Here is a 25,361-nt window from a genome sequence, read left to right on the forward strand (position 1 = left end):
CTCAGTTTGTTCTCCATATTTATGAGTCTCTTCTGTTTTGTTCCCCTCCCTGTTTTTATATTATTTTTGTTTCCCTTCCCTTATGTTCATCTGTTTTGTCTCTTAAAGTCCTCATGTGAGTGAAGTCTGTCTTTTGACCTTTTAAGTGTGCTTAGAATTCTGTAGCATAAAGCTTTCTGATCAGTCTTTTCCTAGCCTTGTGGTGTTTCACTTTTCAGGTATGCATATTCATATTCAGTGCTGTCCCAAATCTAGAAGATGACACTAGTGCACACAGAGCTCAAGAAGCCCTCTGGTTATAGCTCTAGCGGGAAAGAGGTCTTCTAACTCTGAGAGAGAGTGAGGATCTCCCCACTTTTCCCCTCTATTATTTGTTTCTTGTTGTTTTCTCTGTTCTCATTTGCCCCAGTTTCTAGCAAGTTCTGTGGCATTAGTAGCAGTGGTGGCAGTGGTAGTGGCAGCAGCAACAGCAGTGGGGACAGGCTAAAATGCAGAGAGTTGAACCTTCCTCTATGTTTAGAAGAGTTGTAGTATCAGGAGAATGGGGCAGATCCTCACTGGCTTTTTTGTTTTCCTTTCTCCTTTTCTCTTGTGCTATTTGGCATAGTTCTAGGAAGTTTGGGTGAATAAGGCCTCAGCTTTCTGGCTGGGTGATTAAAAAAAGGGGAGCCCCAGGCAACCAAAAAGTACTTGGATGATTGGAGAGTGGGAGGAGCTTAGGAGAGCAACCCCTTTAAGCTGTTTATGCTTACAGGTTTATTCCTGAACTGTACATATGTGGATCTGAGTCTTAACTGCCAACACACTTTGAGAAATGAACTGTAGCATAAACTACCACCCAGGTCTCAGTCTGGTCACTGTATGCTGCACACATAGGACAGATCCAATAGCTCTGTAAATAATTTGACTGAATTGGTATTAGAACCATAGCTTCAAGGGGCTTGTTGCACCATGGAGTCTGAACCTGATCATTGTCTGCTAAAATATATTAACATTTTCTGTAAGATATAAACAAAACCTGGAGTCCCATAACATAGTGGTCAGAATGGTCTGGGATGCAATTTAAAATTAATTGGCATATGAAGAACTAGGATGATATCAAGTTGTGTGCATGATGATAATCAACAGGTGTCAGTGCTGAGATGACATAGATGTTAAGTCACTTATAAAAATGCTGCAAGTAAGGGCAAACACAATTGAATGGAATGGAAAAGTGGAAAGTCTCAGCCAAGAAATAGAAGATAAAATAGGTACCGTTTGGAAAATTTAGAACTGAAAAATACAGTAACTTATAATTTATAAAGTCATTGAATGGACTCAGTGGTAGAAATGTAATCAGAAGGGAAAGTCAGTGATTTGAAGATTAATAAAAATAATTTTCATTTTGAACAAAATAGAGAAAAATGATTGAGGGAGAAAAAACTCTTTATAGCCTCATATACCATGCAGCAATATCAGAAAGTCAAACAGTATCAGAAGGTTGAACATCAGAAGGTAATCTGAATTTCAGAAAGAAAAAGAATATAGTTCAGAAAAACTTTTTAAAGAAATTCTCACTGGGAGCTTTCCAAAGTTGGTAAAAGACATAACAGATTCAGGAAACTCAAATGAACCAGAAATTGGATAAACACAGAATTTTAAGTTTAGGTACATCTGATATCACACTTATTAGTCCAATATCCTAACACTGCCCAGACTAGTTATGTGGTTCTCAGCACTCTTATATTTAGACTATTAAAATATATGATCAGAGGCACCTGGGTGGCTCAGTTGGTTATGCGTCCTACTTCGGCTCAGGTCATGATCTCACAGTTCGTGGATTCAGGCCCTGCATCGGGCTCTGTGCTGACAGCTCAGAGCCTGGAGCCTGCTGTGAATTCTGTGTTTCCCTCTCTCTCTGCCCTTACCCTATTCTCACTCTGTCTCTACCTCTCAAAAATAAGTAAACATTAAAAAAAAAATTTTAAATAGGGGCACGTGGGTGGCTCAGCTGGTTAAGCATCCAGCTTAAACTCAGGTCATGATCTCACGGTTTGTGAGTTTGAGCTCCGTGTCGGGCTCTGTGCTGACAGCTCAGAGCCTGGAGCCTGCTTTTAATTCTGTGTCTCCCTCTTTCTCTGCCCTTCCCCCACTCATGCTCTCAAAAATGAATAAACATTAAAAAAAAATTTTTTTTAAAAACCATAAAATATATATAACCTGAAGAAAGAAACTACCTTAACGTTTTTCTCTTTTCATTTCAGTGCCAGGAACACTAAATAAATACTTGTGCTATGAATTAATACATTTTAATGTAACGATCTCTAACATCTTCATTTTCTTAGTTAAAGGTAGCATAACATTCCTTCCAAAAGCCAGAACAGATCTGCTTTACAAAGTGATGCACTCCATGAAACTATGGGAATTTCAGACTATTCATATCACTGACATTTTTTTGTGGCTAGTATGTACAGGCAGAAAGTAGTAGATTTTGGCCATTATTACTGAACAAGAAGGAAATTAGGTGCAGTGTTGGGAAAAGTTTCATGTCTTGCCCAACACAGAAACATGTTTAATTGTTGAGTTCAGGAATGTAGTCTATCCTCCTTGCTGTAGCAGAGTGGGGAAGTTCTCTGCATGCTAAAGCCTACCTTCTCTTGCTCTCCGCATGTTTTGGGGCTTGTGCAAAAAGGGTTTCCTTGGAAGTTTACTGAAGTTGGACAATAAAACATGACTGTATAAAGCATGATGGTGCTCCAAAATTCTTTACTTTTCAAACCTTGAAGATGATTCAGACCAAGGATCAGGAAATGGGACAATTTTGACAAAATTCCATTTGATACAAGTTCAGAGTATAGTTTTTCATGTCTGCTATCATGGGAGATTCTAAGTTCCGAAAACACGTGGGGTTTTTTTGTTTTGTTTAATTTTAAGTGTAGGTCATTTTTAGTACTCTTGTTTGTTGTTTTTAAATTTTTTCTTTTTTAACATTTATTCATTTTTGAGAGACAGGGAGAGACAGAGCATGAACAGGGTAGGGGCACAGAGAGAGGGAGACTCTGAGCTGTCAACACAGAGCCCGATACAGGGCTCGAACCCATGAACCGTGAGATCGTGACCTGAGCCACACAGGCGTCCCTCTTGTTCGTTTTTAACCAGGTATCAACTTGAATCATTTTAGTGAATTACTAGATTTCTCAAGTAGATATAATCTTAATGACTTGGTCTTAAATCACACTTTGACTAATTATAATTAGATAATGAGTAATATTTCAACACTTTTTCAGAATATGCTGGGTCTCTTTTTTTATTATTACCATGTCTTGGTTAGAGTCTTTATTATTATTTTTTTCTAGATCATACCCTTTGCTATTCTTGTTTATAGTTAGTACAGAACTTTTCAAGTTCATTATACTTGCGTTTTTTTACCTTTATATCCAGCTGATCCATAGTTTTACTTCATTCCTTATATCTCAATTCTGTTAGAAGTTGGTTGATGGAATTATAACTAGCAGTTTTTGTTTTGGTTCTTTCAATACTAGCTAACATTTATTGAGTAATTATGTAGTGGACTCCTATATGTTTTTATTCTCAAAAATTGTCAAAACCAAGAGATGGTAACATTTTTCCAGTTCAGCAATTTATTGTAAGTAGCTGGTTTTTATCACAGAAACGTTGAGAAACATTTATTTCTTTATAGTCTACTTGTTATTTTTTGAATAAACTATTTCATATGTAAAAGGTAATAGAATTCATAAGACTTATAACTGTTCAGGGTCACCGAAAGTAAGAACTGAATGTCACTTTTATCCTGAAATTCCTACCTTACATCCTATCATACAAAAGATACAGAATGTGTTTTTTGTTTTTTTGTTTTTGTTTTTAAATTTTTTTTAACGTTTATTTATTTTTGAGACAGAGAGAGACAGAGCATGAACAGGGGAGAGGCAGAGAGAGAGGGAGACACAAAATCCAAAGCAGGCTCCAGGCTCTGAGCGGTCAGCACAGAGCCCAACGTGGGGCTCGAACTCACGGACCGCGAGATCATGACCTGAGCCAAAGTCAGACGCTTAACCGACTGAGCCACCCAGGCGCCCCCAGAATGTGTTTTTTGTATGTTTTGTTTTACTTATGATTTATTGAATCTTCACAAATGTAAGAGCTAAGTGTACATGTACTTGATCTGTCTCCATTTCTCTTTCTCTCAGCACGCGCGCACACACACACGCATGCACACAAACCCTATACAAAATTTTGACTTTTTAAAAAATAATTGAGAATATTTAATAGTCAAAAGTCAGGAGCAAGATTCACGGTAAGTATGTATTATAGTAAGATCCTCTGTAACTGCTTGATGTTGGATTACATATTTTGCTTTCTTGTAGTATACCTCATGGTCAAAGCAAAGAAAACATGATCAGTTGTAATATTCAGATTCTCTTAAGATAAACTAGTCATTCATGTGTTTGTAGCTCATCCTGATACTATTGTAAATTGAGAGATATTTGTGGCTCCTTATGAAGGAAACACAGTGGGAAGTAAAGTGGGCATCAACACTCATGCCAGCATCTTTACAGTAGGTAAAATAACGTTTCACATATCTTTCTTCTATAGAATCTTTCACTGGGTAGATTTAAAATATAATATTAAGTACAATTGAGGAAAAGTTATTCTGTAAGAGACAAAAGTAATTCACTCTCAGTTTTATACTCAACCATGTGATGGTTTATGTTTAATTGAATGGTAATAATTTGAACTTCCCAGAGAAATAAATGTACTGTGTGTCTTTCAGGAAATTCTGAATGCATATTTTTTCCCCAGATTGGGTTTTGGGTAAGGTTTAGGCAGCAAATACTTTGTTGTGCCTATGTAAGGTCAGATATAGATATGAAATCCAAGCATAAATACTTTGATCATCAGGTGAGCCTATAGTGGAATTAAAGTAGTCTTAGGGACATGACGTTCATAAGCAGGGTTCATGTGTGAATAGATGAAAACCCCCACCCTACCCCCACCTACGTCTTTACATGGAGATTTGTGGAGGATCTGGTGCAAATGAAATAACCTGCATTTTTCTGGAAGAAAAATACTCTTTAACCCCTTTACTTCATCCCAGCATATTTGCCATCTTCAATCTTCCCCACCCACGTGACTTCATAATTTAGTAATAGTGATCTGACTTCATAATTTATTAACAGTGATCTATCTATATTTGGTGAGTATTGGATTCCTTTTTTTATTAGCTACATAATTTGATCTTCCTCATTACTTGCTTTCCTTATCTTATAAATAATAATGGACTAGTATTTCATTGTTCTAATGTTCTATAACTTCTCAATAGAATAGGTTGACCAACAGGAGGTATCCATCACAGCATGTCATCTTTAGGTAGCAGAAACCTGATAAAAAAGGGAGCTTAAATAAGGGCTTTAAAATTTTTAATATTTTTATTGATTGTGAGGAAGGCTCATCTTATAGAAGAGTAAATGGCTATGCAGGTTTTCAGCAGTTAAAGTAATGGTAAGAAATGTTCTTGCAGTGATGAAACAATAATTTTACATTTGAGACTGGTTAGTCATGGTGCTGGTTGGCCCAAAAACATGTAGTATGGAGAGGAGACAAGTGATTAGGTTTATTCAGGGTATGGACCTCAGTTGTGTGTGACAGAGGGAGAGACTGACATTGGCAGAGAGTTTTGGGGAAGGCAAAGGCGGACAAATCTGATGGGGAAAGAAGGGGAGGTGTCGGTCATTGAAATGAGGCTAAAAATGGGCAAGGGGATTTTCCTGTGGGAATGTCAGAGTGAGTTAGAAGGAGAAGTGGTAGAAAGTGAGATGTAGCAGTTAGTGATTTGGAGTTGCTACGGTGTGGGAAAGTCAAATTCTGCATGTGATTGGGTTTGTGGGGCAGAGGGGAAGGAGAGGAAGTACTGTGGAGATTTTGAGGTCAGGAAACTCGGAGGTCAGATGGATTGATTGCTTTAGGCATGTGGGCCCTGCCTCAACACCTCTTAGTTTTTTTTCCCTCTCATTTGGATTTTTCACATCTTGGAAAACAATTACTGATATGCTCTTTGTAAGAAAATTGAAAAACTGTACCTCCTTTGCTTATTATTCTTAAGCCTTTGCCTGTAGCCTAGGTACTTCTTCAATTCCAGACTCCTGTTTTGACAGGCGTCAGTACACATTTCTGTGTGTGTGCGTGTGTGTGTGTGTGTGTGTGTGTGTTATTTATTTTTGAGAGAGAGAGAAAGAGAGAGACGGTGAGTGTGAGGGAGGGGCAGAGAGAGAGAGAGAGAGAGAGAGAGAGAGAGAGAGAACAAGAGAGAGAGAGAGGGAGAATCCCAAGCAGGCTCTACCTTGCTTGGTTGGGATTCTCTCTTCTCTCTCGGCCCGTCCCTTGCATGCAGGTGAGCATGCTCTCCCTCAAAATAAATAAACATTTAAAAAAAAAAAAAAAGAGGGACATCTGGGTGGCTCAGTTGGTTAAGCATCTGACTTCAGTTCAGGTCATGATCTCATGGTTTGTGAGTTTGAGCCCCTCATCAGGCTCTGTGCTGACAGTTCAGAGCCTGGAGCCTGCTTTGGATTCTGTGTCTCCCTCCCTCTCTGCCCCCTCCCACTCACACTCTGTCTCTCTTTTTCTCAAAAATAAATAAACATGATTTGCACTTTCCTGATTAAAAAAAAAGAAAAAGATAATGACTAGTGCATAGTGATGGAACCTTTCCTAACCTCCTGATAAACTAAAATTACCATTCATTGTGTGTTCATTAATTGATGCTCCGTTTTCCTGAGGTATCTCAGGGAGGAAAAGAAAACTTCAAAATCTTAAGTTTTGTGCTCTTCCTATCTTCCATACAATTTTACTAACACTAAATTCCATCTTTTGAGCATTTCATGATAGGGCCATTTCTTAGTTGCTTAGGAGAAAATAATTATGGTTCTTATAGGCAATTGCAGTTTTCTTTACAGAATAAAGTAATTATTATTCTTATTTTGTCTTGGCCTTTAAAAATACTAGTATTGTAAGTGTCTCATAGTTTAGATACTTTGAGCATAGCATAAATGTAAATACAAAGATTTCCTAAAAGTGCTGTTGTATAAATCTTTCTCGTAATTATTATCGTATAATTTACAGAGTAAAAAAAAGAATCTCCAGACTTTTTGCCTTATTTCAGGGAACACAGGGGAATATCATTTAAAGTACTGTAGACATAGACTTAAAAGTTGCTTAAGGCTGTGACTACTCAGTCTTGACAGAGTCTGTTTATTTTATTTATGTAAAAAAATTTGTTTAATGTTTGTTTAGTTTTGAGAGAGAGCACATGAGCAGGGGAGGGGCAGAGAGAGAGAGAGAGAGAGAGAGAGAGAGAGAGAGAGACACAGACACAGAATCCGAAGCAGGCTTTAGGCTCCGAGCTGTCAGCACAGAGCCCGACGCGGGGCTCGAACTCACGGACTGCGAGATCATGACCTGAGCTAAAGTCGGACACTCAATCCACTGAGCCACCCAGGCACCCCATGTCTGTTTATTTTTTATTTGTTTATTCTTTTGACACTGTTTAAAAACAGATAACCTTGAATGGTTTTTTAAAAAGTAATACAAAAAATGATTTCCATTTTCATTCATATTTGCATTAAATTTTATGAGTTTTAGATTGATTGTGAGCATTTGGTGTTATGCTTGTATTTAGGATCTTAAATTTAGATCATCCAGCTATTTTGTTTGGTGCTTTCTAGAATAATATTTTTGAAGTATTTTATTTTGTGTTATTTGTTTGTTTGTTTCTTTGTTTTTGAGAGAAAGAGAGTTCCAGCAGAGGAGGGCAGAAGGAGAGAGAGAAAATCTCAAGCAGGCTCCATGCTGGGCACGGTGCCTGACACAGGGCTTGATCTCATAACAGAGATCATGATCTGAGCCCAAGTCAAGAGTTGGACCCTTACCCAACTGAGCCACCCAGGCGCCCCAATTTTAAAGTATTTTAACAATAACATAAAATATAATTGAAAATAACTTAAGAGAAGGATAACTCACCAATGTTCTTACTGTCATAGTACAACTAGTTTTATTTGTATTCATTTCTTTGTACTGTCAAAATGTGAATATGCTTTTAGTGAGTATATATTGTATTTTGTTATTTTATTTTTTATTTAAGTTTATACAGTATAGGCTTGTACACAGTGTAGGCTTGATGATGGTTTCAAAGTAAGAAAATAAGGGCACCTGATGGTTCAGTTGGTTAAACCTCTGGCTCTTGATTTCCACTCAGGTCATGATTGCAGGGTTGTGGGAGCAAGCACCATGTCAGGCTCCATGCTGAGCCTGCTTAAGATTGAATCCTGCTTAAGATTCTCTCTCTCTCTCTCTCTCTCTCTCTCTCTCTCTCTCTCTCTCTCCCTCTCTCTCTCTCTCTCTCTCTCTCTCTCTCTCCCCCCCCCTCCCTCCTTCCCTCCCTCCCCCCCCCCCCTCTCCCTTTGCCCCTCACCTCCACTCTCTCTCTCCCTCTGAAATAAAAATTTTTTAAATGTAGGAAGAGACTTGGGAGACATTCCATCCATCACTTCCTTTCCAGTTTTGCAGAAGAGTAAGACAAGATCCCGAATAAATGAAGTCAGTGGAAGTGAGCATATGATAGTAATAGTTTTTATATTTATGGTCTTGGTTTCTGTAGATCTGTTTATACATACATTGAGACCTCTTGGATTAAGTGAAAAATAGGTTAAAATAACAGTTTAGTGAAGTATCTACTGATTAATTATAGCCTGATGGTTCTGTGGACAAAAGGTTTTTCCTAGAGTTGGTATGCTCCTTCTCCCAATATACGATTTTTCTTCAAAATAGAGGTGTTCATTAGTACAGTGTTCATAAATCTGTGTTTGTTTTTGTCTCCTTCATTATAGGTTCATGTCAGGGCTGGCCTTTTTCATGGTACCGAACTCCTGTGTAAAACCATCGTAAGCTCAGAGATATCAGGGAAAAATGATCACATTTGGAATGAACCACTGGAATTTGATATAAATATTTGTGACCTGCCACGAATGGCTCGATTATGTTTTGCTATTTATGCAGTTTTGGATAAAGTGAAAACGAAAAAATCGACTAAAACTATTAATCCCTCTAAATATCAGACCATCCGGAAATCTGGGAAAGTGGTAATTATGCACTACTGAAAAATTTTTATAATGAAATGATTTTAAGACTCTTTGAAATAATTGAGTAATATAAGTGAAATTTTATCATATAACTTTGGTCCATAAGAAGTGATTTTAAAAAGACAATAAATATCCATTTTTATATTCTGTTTATTTATTTTCTCTTCTGGCAGATTTGTTTTAGCAAATGTCCTACTGTAAGTGTTCTATTATAAATATTATACTTTTAAGAAGAGAGAGGTGTGGGGTGCCTGGGTGGCTCAGTCACTTAAGCGTCCGACTTCAGCTCAGGTCATGATCTCACAGTTTGTGAGTTTGAGCCCCACGTCGGGCTCTGTGCTCACAGCACAGAACTTGCTTTAGATTCTCTGTCCCCCTCTCTCTGCCCCTTCCTCACTCATTCCCCCCCTTTCAAAATAAATAAACTTAAAAAGATACAGATAAAAATGAATGAAAAGATCTAAAAAATTAGATGTCCACAGTCCCTTAACTAAAATTCTAGGTGCCACATATACTTGAACACTCAGAATTTTTTGAATTTTAGAAAGATTACACAACACACTTCACTCAACACACCCTGTGGGATCTGGAGCACAAATCTGTAATCAAACACATCAGTATCCAACAGTGAAATCTGGGACTATTCATACTGAATGAGACAAATGAAGAGTATCAGTTAAGTTCATGCCATTTCTGACCATGTTTTACTGTCAAGTGAAATTTTTTTTTTTTTAAGGTTTATTTTTGAGAGAAAGAGAGCGCTTGCGTGCGCGCGTGAGTGGGGAGGGGCAGCGAGAGGGGACAGAGGATCCAAAGCAGGCTACACACTGACATCAGCAAGCTTGATGTGGGGCTGGAACTCATGAACCTCGAGATCATGCCCTGAGCCGAAGTCAGATGGATGCTCAACCGACTGAGCCACTTAGGTGCCCTGCACTGTCAAATGAGTTATGGACAAACCTTTAGTTTTTGGAGTTTGTTAGATTTTGAGGTTGTGGAAAGGGGATGGTGTACCTGTTCTGATATTCTCATCTTCCGTTTCCTGCTTTTAGTCAGTTCTTTTTCATTTTCTTATAAGTTTAGAAGGCATGGAGGCATGAATTGTATACTTGTTTTAAAAAACTGGTTACTATATTTATGTATGTGTATTTGTATCCTTTATTTTTTACTGTGAGAATGCAAGGCTTTTCTTGTGGCTATTACCATATAGTTAAAAAAAATAAATTTTAGGATGTAAAAGTCACAGAAGAGTTATTTCCTCAGTGTTTTTTCTTCCACTGATACAGAATTTTACTAAAAGCTTTTGACTATTTATGAGTATTTTTGATAAATTGTGACCAAGTTAATTGGTCTAGATACCTGTGTAAGTCTGTGAGCTTGGCACTTCCTTTTTAGAAATATTAATAAATTCTACAATACCAGAATACATTGCCTTCTCCTACGTAAGATTTACTTAGGCTTAAAGCTCTTAAAACATATATATCACGCATATTTTCTTGAATCATTAAAAATTCCTTATCACTTGCAATGTTCATACATTAAATACTGTTTTTTGGATATGTTATTTTATCATGAGACATTAATTGGCTTTCAGAGTTTTCTTGAACCACTGTAAAGATCTTGAACATTTTTCCATGTATATCTTGTTTTATTTTGGATGATTTTTTGGAAATCATCGGGAACTCTAGCAATTTCTAGAACTAAATTTTTGAAACAAAGGGCATGTACACATTTACATGCTAAAGTTCATTTTCAGCGTATTTATGCAATGGTATCTTTTTCAACAGCATTATCCTGTAGCATGGGTAAATACAATGGTTTTTGACTTTAAAGGACAGTTGAGATCTGGAGACATAATATTGCACAGCTGGTCTTCATTTCCTGGTAAGATTTATATCCTAATCCTTAAATAGTAACTTTTGGCATGTGGACTAGTTACTGTTTCTTTATGACTCACTATTCTTTTAGTTTAGTAAAGAAACCTTCATTTCATATCTTTATTATTCTTTCTAAAACAGATTCCCACAGATTGTTTTAATATGTTTAAAAAGTGATTTATATCTGAATATATTTGTTATCTTAATGAATATGTTGTTGTTTTAAACATTTTATTTTTGCAGGCTTTGGAGAAATTGTCCTAAAAAACAATGTCTTATAACAACCTTTGTTGCGCCTAGTTGTACTAAATTTACTGCACTAATAGAAGGCACATCCACTAATATGGGAGGAATAGTAAAAATACAATAAGTGTTTAGTTGGCTTTAACCCGAAATTTGAGCTATAATTTGTCTGTATTTCTTAAATATTATGCAGAGCACCCCAATAAGGTAGATAGTTTTATCTCCATTTTATAGATGAGAAAAGTGAACCTCAGAGATGTTAAGTTGGTCAGTCGTACATAATTGGCTCAAAACCAGGGTTTATACAAAAGATTGCTTGACTCTTTCCGTTATTCCATATTGCTTTTTTTTGAATGTTGGAAGTTTTTAATGTAAGCTTTGCATTGTAATAGTGGTTTTCTTTTTTTCCCCTGCCTTCATAGCTCATTAATACAGTTAATAAAATTGTGAACTTACGTGCATTTTAAAATTATTTTGTGGGTGACAGACGTTTGAAAATATTCATTTATTAGTAGTTGCCATCTGAGAAACTGGTTTTGGATAATCAGTTCCTCACAGACGTATTTAAAACTCCTCATATTCTAATATTTTATGTGTATATATATTCTTTAATTTCTGCTCTTTCCTACATATACTTGTAATAGTTTTTATTAATCATGTTATTCCCAAAATATAGAATAGTAGGCATTTATGCATTTCTTAAGAGAAACTGTGAGTGTCATAACAGTAAAAGTTATGCATTTCAGCAGTTATACTTCTTTCAAAACCTTAATTTAGATTCACACATGTTCTCCAGAATCACCAAGCAACTTGACTCGTATTTTTAGCAGAATTGATGATTTTGGACAGTATTAACTTGGCATACCATGAACCTGACTTCATCTCTAACAAAATATAACATGAAAAATAATAAATGAACACATTTTCTCTGCATGTATCAACTCTAGAATTGTCGCTTTATCCCTGTAGGAGTGAGGCTGAAATACAAATAGTCTTTTTTTTTTTTTTTTTTTTCCCAAATAATCTATTATCTAGAGTCCCTAGGTCATCACTAAAGGGTATATAATCACATTTCTGGTTGCTTTTATATCTTTCCCGATTTCTTCATGTATACACTAGGAAATATTCTATTTTTTTTCCATTCTGAAAGAAAGTAGCATTTTCTGTGCAGTGTTCTGCTCTTGACCTTTTAACCTTATGTATCTATCTAGAGTGCTTCTGATGCTTTTTAAAGTAGACTTATCTTTTGATAATTTAAGCAAGTGTTACAATGAATAACCTTGCTTATGTGTAGGTATTTGTGTAAGATTTCCTAGAGATGGGTTTATTGTGTTAAAGAATATATACATTTGTTATTGTACACCTGAAACTGATAAATCACTCTATGTTAACTAACTCGAATTAAAATAAAAACTTTAAAAAAAATAAAAACTTGGAATTTTAAAATAAAAAAGTAAATACATTTGTAATTTTGATGAATAATCACAAATTGCTCTCCAGTAGAGACTGTACCAATTCATACTCTCTATAATGTATTAGAGTGCCTTTTTGTAACCCCTTTTAAGCAAGGTTACCTCTATATGTTTGGGACTGATAAGAATACTAAAATGGTACATTTTACTTTAGATAGATTGCATGTTATGGGACAAGGAAGTATAATGCTACCATAAGTATAAGATTTTAATTTGCTGAGAAATCTGATTTAGAAGTGTATAAATGATGAGAATTGCTTCCTTCTATGAAATTTGACAATATTAAACATGAGCAAAGAATTGATCAGGACCTGAAACTTGCAAATACTTTGTGAAGATTTTCTAGCATTGGTAAATAATTCAAGTGTGCATAATATCTGGATATTAGGCCTGGACACAATGGATTTTTATCTTTTGTTTCCTTAGGAGAGAACAACTGCTAAAAATCAGTGTAAGGAAGGACATACTAGTTTGCAGACGGGAGACTTGAGGATGTACTGCTAATTCTGTTCTCTTATCTTGAGTTTAATGTCTTTTTAATAGTTTATCTGTGAAATGAAAGTTATATGAACTCCGGGGTTTTATGAGAGCATTGAAATGTAAGATGCCTATGCACAAGTCTGTGAATGGACCATTTTAGAGTGTGGGAGCAGTGCCTTGAAGAAAGAAGCAGTTTATAGCAGTACCACTTGAATGGAGTATTGCAGAGACTACTGGAGAGGTGTTTAACTGTATCAGCAGTTATGGAATGATCTAGGAACATAAATAGCATTAGGTTTGTTCAAAAGAATGTCATTGATGACCCTCAGAAATAACAGTTTGGGTACTGTGGTGACCACAGAAAATAAGAAATCCCTATATGTGATGAAGTTAGGAAAATTTTTTGGTCACGTTATTTTGATGGGAAGCAATTCCAATTAACTCTTTTTCAAGATTGAGAATTCTTACCAAATTTGAAGGAAGATGTGAGGTACGTATTAATTTTTGTAAACTTTCTCATTTTAGAGATGTATGTAAACGTATTCAACTCTTGTGTCAAGTATTAACAGAAAATTAGAGGCTTACTGATAAAATTATCTGACAAATTCCTTAGGTAACATACTTTAAAAATAATTTTCATGGTTGAAATCTATTAAGAATTTTAGTTTAGTTTCAAAAACATTTTTTAAGAATCAAAATTATTTGCATATTTTAGATGAACTTGAAGAAATGTTGAATCCAATGGGAACTGTTCAGACAAATCCATATACAGAAAATGCAACAGCTTTGCATATCAAATTCCCAGAGAATAAAAAACAACCTTATTATTATCCTCCCTTTGATAAGGTAAGCTAATTATTTTAAAGGCCACTATGTATGAAAATCATTGAATTGTTAGTTCTTGGCTCTACATGTTTATAATGAAACTTTACGAAAACTTTTTCTTTCCAAACGTCACATATGTTGTCAGCTTGATTCAGTGGAAAGACCACTGAGCATGGAGCCAGCTAACTCTTATTTAGTCTTGGCTTCATCACTGACCAGGTGGAACATAGTATCTCTGGAAGTCAGGTTTCTCATTTATAAAATGAGGAAATTATAATGGTTCTCTGAGGTTCTTTTCAATTGAAAACGGCTGTAAATGCATTCATATGTAAATCTGAGCATGTGAAACGTCCTTAAAGCTTGCCCAGCATATTCAGGGATTAAAGACATATTCACTGCTGTTGTTAGAATTGGTATTCAAAGAACAGATAATTTATGTTGAATATTACTATTAGGAAGACTTCCTAAGGTACTGTTATTTATGTAGAATCTATACCAAGGACTTCCATTTCTAAACACATTTCCTTAGTATACAAACTGCTTATCTTGGCAATCTGGAGGGTATCTCGTGGATTTGAAAACGGGGCTTTGCTAATTTATATTCTAAGAGAGCTAAGTTGTCATATGTTTTATCTTCAGGCTTGGCATCATTGCTTCACGTGTGATTGATGCTGATTTTTATGAGAAAATTTTGAAGCAAATTCTCAGAGAATAACTAATTTATTTTATTTCCTTAATCTATGTGAGAATAAACTTCCCTTAAAAATTGATAATATACCGGTCAGCTAAGCATTCGACTCATGATTTTGGCTCAGGTCATGATCTCACGGTTTATATAGTTAGAGCCTCACATCGGTCTCTGTGCTGACAGTGAAGAGCCTGCTTGGGATCCTCTCTGTCTCTCCCTCTCTCTCCCCCTCCCCTGCTCATGTTCTCTCTCTCTCTGTTTTTCAAAAGAAATAAAAATTTTAAATAAATAAATACATTTGATATCACACTAAATAATATTCAAATCAATTGTATTTTAAAATCCAGCACTACCAGACCTGTATAGAATAGATTTCTAAAGTAGTATGTAAATTAAACTTGTTACCTAATGTTTCTTCTTTACTCTCATTTTAATTGAACTTTATCGACATAAGAAGCAACTTTTCGGGGCACCGAGGTAGCTCAGTTGGTTAAGCATCTGACTGTTGGTTTCAGCTCAGGTCATGATCTCATGGTCCATTCAAGCCCCACATCTGTCAATGCAGAGCCGGCTTGCAATTCTCTCACTCCATCTCTCTCTACCCCTCACCCGCTTATGCTGTTTCTCTCTCAAAATAAATAAATAAATGTAAAAAAAAAAAATAAGCCTTTTTATTTCAAATTCTTCTAAAGTATTTTCTTGATTAGTAATAATAAGGGTTATTACAGCAGAAATCTCAAATCTCAGATATGTCAAGAACCATAGACCTTAGTGTTCATTGAGTAGAAAAAGGTATTTTGACTCCTCTTTGTATTCATGCCTTGGCTTTATTCCTTAGAATAGCAATTTAACCAGAAGGCATAGCTACTTGTGTTACATTTAATAGTATAAGCTACAACTGTTTTTGTGTTGTTATAGTGTGAGTTCAACAATTATAGTTTCTTTTGGATGAAATGGGGGGAGAAGCAAAGTAGGAGGAGAGAATCCCAAGCAGACTCTGAGCTCTCAGCACTCAGCTGGGTGCAGGACTCAGTCCAACAAACCATGAGATCATCACCTGAGCCAAAATTAAGAGCCAGATACTGAACTGACTGAGCCACCTAGGTGCTCCAAAATGGGGTGCATTTTATTATTTTTTTTTAAAGTAATTAATTTTTTAAATTTACATCCAAGTTATCATATAGTGCAACAATGATTTCAGGAGTAGATTCCTTAGTGCCCTTACCCATTTAGCCCTTCCCCCCCTCCCACAATCCCTCCAGTAACCCTCTGTTTGTTCTCCATATTTAAGAGTCTCTTCTGTTTTGTCCCCCTCCCTGTTTTTATATTATTTGTGCTTCCCTTCCCTTATGTTCATCTGTTTTGTCTATTCACGTCCTCATATGAGTGAAGTCATATGATATTTGTCTTTCTCTGACTAATTTCACTTAGCGTAATACTCTCTAGTTCTATCCACGTAGTTGCAAAGGGCAAGATTACATTCTTTTTGATTGCCGAGTAATACTCCATTGTATATATATAAAATGTGGTGCATTTTGAAGCATTTTTACAAATAGAACATCCTCTGCAAATTTAAATAGTTTTCACCTGCTATTTCAAGAGAGGTCCAACTTTTAAAAAACAAAAAAATATTGCTTACGTCACTAAACTTTTTGCTTTTGTAATCTCTTAGTCTGTCTTTGAAGATGAATTTGAGATAGAGGGTTTTTCTTTAAATATGTATAAATATATTTATAATTATTGGGTTTTTTTAATTGTACAATTTATATGCGATCATTTAAAATATCAGTTAATACAGATAGAAAAGGTGAAAGTTCCCTGTGTTCTTTTTATTTAATAGTTTTTGTTGTGATCACTTGTGTACCTTTTGCTTTTCAAGTCAATTTTATGGTTATTGATTAATGACTGTAATCTCATTTTGTTTTTATAACAACCCTATGAAATAGGATAAGAGTTATCACTGCACTTTACATTTGAGGATACAGTTAAATTATTCATTTAGGATTATATAACTCAGTATCAGGATATAAATCTTCAGATTCTTTAACCACTGATTTTTCCCGTCTTTTCAAGAATCAGAGTCTCTTTAAAGGGCACCTGGGTGGCTCAGTTGGTTAACCATCAGACTCTTGATTTTGGCTCAGGTCATGATCTCACAGTTCATGGGTTTGAGCTCTGTGCTGACAATGCAGAGCCTGCTTGGCATTTTACCTCTTTCTCTCTGCCCCTACCTCATTCTCTCTCTCTCTCTCTCAAAATAAATAAACTTAAAAAAAAGAATCAGAGCCCATTTAGAACTTAATGAATTCAAACGGCTGTCTCTTGATACTCTACTTTTGTTATGTTAATTCAGAAAAACAGTGACAAAAACTTACTAGTTATTTAGTAACTCTTGTATACCTTTGCATTTTCTTAAGCAGAAAATATTTACCTGTATTTAAAATTCTTTCATATGCATATGCAAGCCATTGCTTATTTTGTCTAGAGACAATGCTAGTGCACCCTAGGAGTCACAGTCCCTTATAATAATACCCTTGATACCCAGTTGTCAAGAGTTTAAAGATTGGGATGGGGGGGGGCGCCTGGGTGGCTCAGTCAGTTGAGTGTCCACCTTAGGCTCAGGTCATGATCTAATGGTTGGTGAGTTCCAGCCCCATATTGGGCTTGCCGCTGTCAGTGTGCAGCCTGCTTTTGATCCTCTGTCCCCCTCTGTCTCTACCCCTCCCTGCTCGCATTCTGTCTCTCAAAAATAAATAAAAATATTTTCTAAAAAGATTTAAAAAAAAGTTCGAAGATTGGGAATCACTGTATAATACCATTTTGCATTTAAAATTCATGTTTACATTATAAAGCATAGAAATGCCAGACCATATGTTGTTTCTTTTAGTCTAAGTACAATTATAATCATTTACAATTAAAATTTTCCAAATACAAGAGCCAAAATTTAATTTTAAAAGTTTTTTTTTAACAGATAATCGAGAAGGCAGCTGAGATTGCAAGCAGTGACAGTGCTAATGTATCAGTAAGTATCAAGGTTTTAAAAGGACCCTTTCTCCTTATTAGTTACTTTCATCTCATTTATGGTAATGAGCTTATAGATGACCATACTCTTATGGAAGAATAGCCTGAGAATGTATGTGAGTATGTACATACTATGTTTTTTGTTGAATGGCAGCTGTTTGTAGGTGGTCTGTGTTCAGTGGTAAACCCTTTTCTGATATAAGCACAGGTTTAGCAGCTCGTCTTTTTTATTGTATTGTATATACTATATGTATATACTATATGTATATACTATATGTATATATGTGTGTGTGTGTGTGTGTATATATATATATATATATATATATATATATATAGGCTCCATGCTCAACATAGGGCTTGAACTCACCAGTGTGAGATCAAGAGTTGCATGCACTACTGACTGAACCAGCCAAGCACCCCCAGCAGCTAGTCTTTAAGGGATGTTATGCCACCTCATAGATTGACAATACTGTCTTTTTGAATAGTATTCAGTTGAATGAAGAGACTGTAATTTTATTTATCTCATGTAACAGCATATATAATCAGGCCAGGATTTACAGTGCTGGGGAGCCAGTTTCTTCCATCTTGGTGCTCTATCATGTTAGTGTGTACTTTCTGTCTCAAGTTTAATACTGGTGCTTCAGTTTCTTGTGTATTATGGTGCAGCCAGCAAGGAATAGGGAAAGCAAGAGTAGAGGCCGTACCCATTCTTTTTGAGGATATCATTTATATGCCTCATTGCTGCTCACATCTCATTAATCAGGACTTCCTCACATGGCCATACCTAACCACAAGTGAGGCTGGGAAATGTAGTCGTAGGCTGGGCAGTCATGTGCTTGGCCAGAAAAAGATTCTAGTTAATAAAGGATGAAGAGCAGAATGCATACAGAGGAATAAACAGTAATTTCTGCCACACATACCCATTGTTTGTACCCAAAAACTACAAAGTAGATTACTTTGTTTAGTTTACACCATATGCAATTTTGCTACCACCTATACTTTTTAGTTTAATTTTTTTACTCTTAAGATCATTTAAGACTTTGCTGAGTCTGACCTAATGTTCTCTTACCATGTTGTCTGTTTACAGTTTTTATGTGTCTTCAGTATAAGGCCATTCTACCATAGAACGGTTAATTATATAGAGGCCAGAAGACAAAATGGAGAGAGTGTATGTTTTTTTCATTTACACAGAATCAAAGCTCTATTTAATGTTGGCTAGTTGGAGAAATGTCTGGCTCAGGGTGTCTTCTGCTTTGCCATTAAGAGTTTTCAAAAATATCCATAGTCCTGCAGTACAAGTCATCTACTACCATAAATACTTTGAGAGCACTGCTTTTTAATGACACAAAAGAAGCGCAAGTATACGCTTATCAGCTTGCCATGCAATTATGGGTAGACCTTGGGGATACTGTGGGTTCTGTTCCAGACCACTGCAATAAAGGGAATATCACAATAAAGTGAGTCATGAATTTTTTGGCTTCCTACTGCATATAAAAGTTATGTTTACACTGTACTGTAATCTTACATGTGCTACAGCATTACACCTAAAACACAATGTACATACCTTAATTTAAAAACACTTTTTGTTAAAAAGTGCTAATCATTACCTGAGCTTTCAGCAAGTTGTAATCTGTTTGGTGGTGGAAGTTCTTGCCTTGATGTTGATGACTTCTGACTGATCAGGGTGGAAGTTGCTGAAGGTGGGGGTAACTGTGGCAGTTCTTAAAATAAGACCACAATGAAGTTTGCTGCATTAATTGACTCTTCTTCCTTTTAGGAACGATTTCTCTGCAGCATGCAATCTGCTTAATAGCATTTTACCCACAGTAGAACTTGTTTCAAAATTAGAGTCCATCCTTTCAATCCCTGTTGCTGCTTTATCAACTAAGTTTATGTCATATTCTAAATCCTTTGCTGTCATTGCAACAGACTTCACAGCATCTTTACCAGTGGTAGATTCTATCTCAAGAAACCACTTTCTTTGGGGCACCTGGGTGGTTTGGTTGGCTAAGCATCCGACTTTGGCTCAGGTCATGATCTCACAGTCGTGAGTCTGAGCCCCGCGTCGGGCTCTGTGCTCACGGCTCATAGCCTCCAGCCTGCTTCGGATTCTGTGTCTCCCCCTCTCGCTGCCCCCCCCCCCCCAAAAATGAATAAACCTAACACTTTCTTTGCTGATCCATAAGAAACAAGTCCTCATCTGTTCACGTTGTATCATGAGATTGCATCATGTCTGTCACATATTCAGGCTTCACTTCTGGTTCTCTTGCTGTTTTTATCACATCTGCAGTTACTTCCTCCCCTGAAGTCTTGAAACACTCAAAGTCATCCATGATGGTTGGAATCAACTTCTTCCAAACTCCTTGTTAATGTTGATATTTTGACCTCTTTCATGAATGATGAATGTTCTTAATGGCATCTAGAATGGTGAATCCTTTCCAGAATGTTTTCAATTTACTTTGTCCACATCCATCAGAGGAATCACTGTGGCAACTTTGACCTCACAAAATGTATTTCCTAGATAATAAGGCTTGAAAGTTGAAATTACTCCTTAATCTATGGATTGCAGGGTGGATATTGTGTTAGCTGGCATGAAACAACATCAGTGTAATTGTACATCTCCATCAGAACCCTTAGATGACCAGGTGCATTGTCAGTACTAAAGTTTTGAAAAGAATCTTTTTTTCTGACCAGTAGGTCTCAACAGTGAGCATAACATATTCAGTAAACCATGTTATAAACAGATGTGCTGTCATCAGGCTTTGTTGTTCCATTTATTATAGAGCACAGGCAGAGTAGATTTAGCATAATTCTTAAGGGCCATCCGATTTTGGAATGGTCATTTAGCACTGGCTTCAACTTAAAGTCACCGGCTGTGTGAGCCCTAACAAGAGAGTCTGCCTGTCCTTTGAAGCTTTGAAGCCAGACATTGACTTCTCCTCTGTAGCTGTGAAAGTCTTAAATAGCATTTCCTTCTAATATAAATATGTTTCGTGCACATTAAAAAGCTGTTGTTTAGTGTAGCCACCTTCATTAATTATGTTAGCTAGATCTCTGGACAACTTCCTGTGGCTTCTATATCAACACTTGTTTCTCCTTGAACCTTTATGTTATAGCGATGGCTTCTTCCTTTCATGCCCCCTCATACCCATATCCCCCCCATTGGGAAGTGGGGGAAAGCCACACTCATTTTTTTGATGTGCTTATAGCAAAGTGTATTTGCTTTGATTTATTCTAGTCAGTAATCACTGTTATATCATAATATGTATATGGTTTTTGAAAAATCCACATGTAAAGAAAAATAGAGAATATGAATGTTAGTGTTAATTGCTTTCCACCATTATCTTAGTTTAGTTCAAACATTTGAACAGGTGTATAAGATCACCATTTACCCTATACAGTGTAAGTTTTCATTACTGATTATTTTGGGTTTTGCAAAAGAATGTAAGATTCTGTGTTTTCTTTGGGCTTCCTGCCACATTTCTGGTAGTTGTTTATTTTTACCTTGGCTTTATTCAGTGCTGTGCTTTTCATAGCTCGGTAAACAATCACAGTACAATTATAGAGCCAATCCCCTTGCTTTCCCCTCTTAGTTTACTCATAGGTCTTCAGGATATTTACTTACAGTAGGTCTGTAGAGTCTAATTTTGATTCACAAAATTACAGTAGGTTTGCTAGCTTTTTGCAATATTTAACAGCAGTCTGCGTTTCGCTGACATGAACAATTTATACTGTGTTGTTTGCAGCAGCAGGTTTCATTTTGAGATGTGTAAGTAAGTGTAGGAGTTTGATTTTCAGATTCTGATGACTTGTCATGATAATTTTTCGGGGAAACCCTGTCAAGCCTGTAAAAGAGAGTATACCATTTTTAGGTTGAAGGTCTGAATATAAACCCATTGTAATCGTACATTCTGTGTGTGTGTGTAAAATAATTTTTTTAAAGAATGGTTTTAGGATCACAACAAAATCAGGAGGAAGGTACAGAGATTTCTCATATACCCCTATCCCTTCACATGCATCTCCCTTTCCCATTAGCGACATCACTCACCAAAGTGGTATATTTGTTGCCAAGAATGCACCTATATTGACAAATCATAATCACCCAAAGTCCATAGTTTGTTTACCTTGGGTTTCATTCTTGGTGTTGTATATTTTGTGAGTTTGGACAATGTGTGGTATGTTTTTATCACTATCATATTATGCAGAATATTTTTACTGTCCCATGAATCCTCTGTGCTCTGCCTCTTCATTTCCCCACCCTACCCCTGGCAACCACTGATCTTTTTATTCTCTCCATAGTTTGGTCTTTTCTACATGTTATATAAGTTGGAATCATAGAGTATGCAGTCTTTTCAAACTGGCTTCTTTCCCTTAGTGCTATGTACTTAAGGGTCCTTCATGTCTTTTTGTGGCATGAAAGCTCTTTTCCTTTTAGTGTTAAATAATACTCCGTTGTCTGTATGTATTACAGTTTATCCATTCGCCCACTGAAGGACATCTTGGTTGCTTCTAAATTTTGACAATTTTGAATAAAGATGCTGTAAACATCCATGTGCGGGGTTTTTGGTGGGCATAAATTTTCAACTCCTTTTGGTAAATACGAAGGGGCATGATTACTGGATTGTATGGTAAGAGTATGTTTAGTTTTGTAAGACACTGCCACACTGTCTTTCTAAGCAGTTGGCAGTGTTTTGCATTCCCACCAGCAGTGAATATGAGTTGCTCCATATCCTCAACAGCATTTGATGTTGTCAGTGTTCTGGATTTTGGCCATTCTAATAGGTGTGTAGTCTTATCTCATATTTGTTTAATTTGTCTTTCCCTGATGACATATGATGTTAAGCATCGTTTTATATGCTCTTGTTACGTCTGTACCTTGTTTGGTGAGCTGTCTGTTCAGGACTTATATTTTAGTCTGATGGTTTATTTTCTAATTGTTGAGTTTTTAAGAGCTGTTTGTGTAATTGGGTAATGGTCCTTTATCAGGTAAGTCTTTTTGCAGGTATTTTCTCCCAGTCTGTAGCTTCTCTCTTCATTCCCTTGACAGTGTCTTTCACAGAGGAGATAATTTTAAATTTACTGAAATCCAGATTAATGGTTCTTTAATTGATGGATCATGCCTTTGGTATTGTATGTAAAAAACCATTGCCAAACCCCAGGTCATCTAGGTTTTCTCTTATATTATCTGCTAGTAGTTTTATAGTTTTGTGTTTCACATTTATTTTTACTAAGTTGGGTAGTGTCAATCCTTCAACTTTATTGCTTCTTCATTATTGTGTTGGCTGTTCTGGGTCTTTTGTCTCTCCATATAACTTTAGAATCGCTTTATTGACATCTACAGAATTTTGATTGGGTTTGCATTAAATCTGTTGATTACGTTGGGAAGAGCTGACATTCTGACAGTACTGAATCTTACTGTTCATGAACATGGAATATCTTTCTGTTTATTTAGTTCTTTGATTTCTTTCACCAGAGTTCAGTAGTTTTCCTCATATAGATTTTGTACATATTTTGTTAGTTTTATACCTAAGTTTTCATATTTTTTGGGTGCTAACGTAAGTGGTATTAGGTTTTTAATTTCAAATAGCACTTAGGTTGCTGATATATAGGAAAGTAATTTACTTTTGTATACTAACCTGTGTTCTACAATCTTGCTTTAATTATGTTCCGGTAATATTTTTGTTGATTCTTTCAGATTTTTTACATAGTTCTGTCTGTGTAGATAATTATAATCCCCATTCTTTTGTACATGTGCATGTATTATTTTTAATCTCATTACTTTAGAAAATAATATAACTAGTTTAATGCTTATATGAAATATCAGTTAAAAATTCCTATTCTGGAAAGGTTTTTTGTTTTTTTTTTTAATGTATTTTGGCCTAAATGATAAAGTTTTTCTTTAAGTATGGGAAATGAGTCTCTTTTTTTTTTCATGTTACTATAATTCAGAGTCTAGATCCAAAAAATAGCACGGGCCATCTTCATTATTTTAGTTTATTCTTACAAGGATTGGGAAAGAAAATGGGATAACTGTATTTGTTTCATGTTTAGTTTTATCCAAGATTTATTGCTTAATCCAGTGGTTTTTATGCCTCTGAGCTAACAAGACACTTACACTTTTTTAAAAACTTCATATGTTTGGTTTGTCTTTGTTGTTTTATTTGTTTATAGAAATTAAAAATTAAAATGGAAAGATAGGAAATTCAGTTCAAATAATAAATGACTTTTTAATCCAAATTGCAATTCTGCCACCTAGTGTTTGCACATGGACTTTTAAAGAATCCGTATTTCCCCCCCTTTGTAAGAACTGTTTAAAAATAATTCTTTCCTTCATCCTTAGCTTACAGATTTAATATTCTATCAATAAAACATATAAAAAGGGCATCCATCCTTAGTAATCTTTTTAAGGAATTCGATTTTTAGTATCTTACATGTTAAAGCTCATAAATTGTTTATAAATTTCTTGTATATAAATTTGCTAAGTGTTTGCCAGTGCTGTTCACAGAATTAAATTATGTGATGAATGAGTATTTTACTTTCTTAGAGTCGAGGTGGAAAAAAGTTTCTTGCTGTACTGAAAGAAATCTTGGACAGGGATCCCTTGTCTCAACTGTGTGAGAACGAAATGGATCTTATTTGGACTTTGCGACAAGATTGCAGAGAGAATTTCCCACAGTCACTGCCAAAATTACTGCTGTCGATCAAGTGGAATAAACTTGAAGATGTTGCTCAGGTAAGAGTAAAAGATAATTTTTATAATTCTTTTTGGGAATATATATTACTTTGTTGATTTCATGTACATTGTCCTTTCTAACATAGGTATATCTCCATAGATTGGATAATTTTCCATAGGAGAAATTTTCATGTTTTAAACCTTTACATATACTCTAAATGATAGACTAGAAAGTTTAAGATTTTAAAATTCCAGATTTTAGGTAGGTTTTCTATATCTTTCACTAAGAACAATTAAAACATTGCTTTTGGTGTAATCATTGTAATTACTACCTGCACGTAGTAAGTAGGTTCTGGATTATATCTAACGGTTTCATTCAATGAGCTCCAATGTTTTAATATTAAAATGACTTTAATTTTTGCAGTGACTGTTCTAAAATGAACATGTATTGTTGAAAATTACCTCTTTCTAGAAGCTGATGTTTTAGAGCATAAACCTTTTAGATCACTTTTGGGCAGTATTGATGAATGTTTGCCTTGAGGCAGAATAAAGAAAGGAAAAAAATTGTTCCAAAGAGCCAAACAAATTTTAGTTTCTTGATTTAATTTTCAGAACGCTGGAAAAAGCACTGTCATTTATTAAATGCAGTGGTTATCAGTGCTCTATAGAAAGATCCTTGAAATGGTTTTTTAATCAGAATGAATACATTTGGTATGTTTAAAATAACCAAATTTGTTTACCTTACTTGTTTGAATTCAACTGATCTTTTTAAAAGTTTTCTGGTCTTAGTAAATCTATAGCAGCTTAAAAAATTTTTTTTAATTTAATTCTAGTTATATTAGCGTTATATTCGTTTCAGGTGTAAAATCTATAATGACTTAAAAAAATTTTTTTTAACGTTTGTTCTTGAGAGAGAGAGCAAGAGAGCGAGAATGAGTGGGGGAGGGG

The 25,361-nt window shown here is 35.6% G+C and overlaps 1 protein-coding gene and 1 long non-coding RNA gene across 10 annotated transcripts in view; one reads left to right on the forward strand and one right to left on the reverse strand.

Moving 5' to 3' along the window:
• Positions 1–25,361, forward strand: part of PIK3CB (phosphatidylinositol-4,5-bisphosphate 3-kinase catalytic subunit beta) — a 175,603-nt gene that overhangs the window by 103,224 nt on the left and 47,018 nt on the right. For all 9 annotated transcript variants that reach the window (XM_042954650.1, XM_042954656.1, XM_042954657.1 and 6 more), the window contains 5 exons: positions 8,883–9,134; positions 10,922–11,018; positions 13,922–14,052; positions 17,691–17,741; positions 24,285–24,473. In XM_042954650.1, coding sequence (XP_042810584.1) covers positions 8,883–9,134; positions 10,922–11,018; positions 13,922–14,052; positions 17,691–17,741; positions 24,285–24,473 — 720 coding nt within the window. The remainder of the gene's footprint in view (positions 1–8,882; positions 9,135–10,921; positions 11,019–13,921; positions 14,053–17,690; positions 17,742–24,284; positions 24,474–25,361) is intronic.
• On the reverse strand, positions 19,348–22,293 carry LOC122229486. Its single transcript, XR_006207002.1, has 2 exons — positions 21,366–22,293; positions 19,348–19,461 (listed from the first exon to the last, which is right to left on the reverse strand). It is a non-coding gene; the product is annotated as an uncharacterized LOC122229486 (long non-coding RNA).

Source organism: Panthera leo, chromosome C2 (assembly GCF_018350215.1).
Source record: "Panthera leo isolate Ple1 chromosome C2, P.leo_Ple1_pat1.1, whole genome shotgun sequence".
Lineage (NCBI taxonomy): Eukaryota > Metazoa > Chordata > Mammalia > Carnivora > Felidae > Panthera > Panthera leo.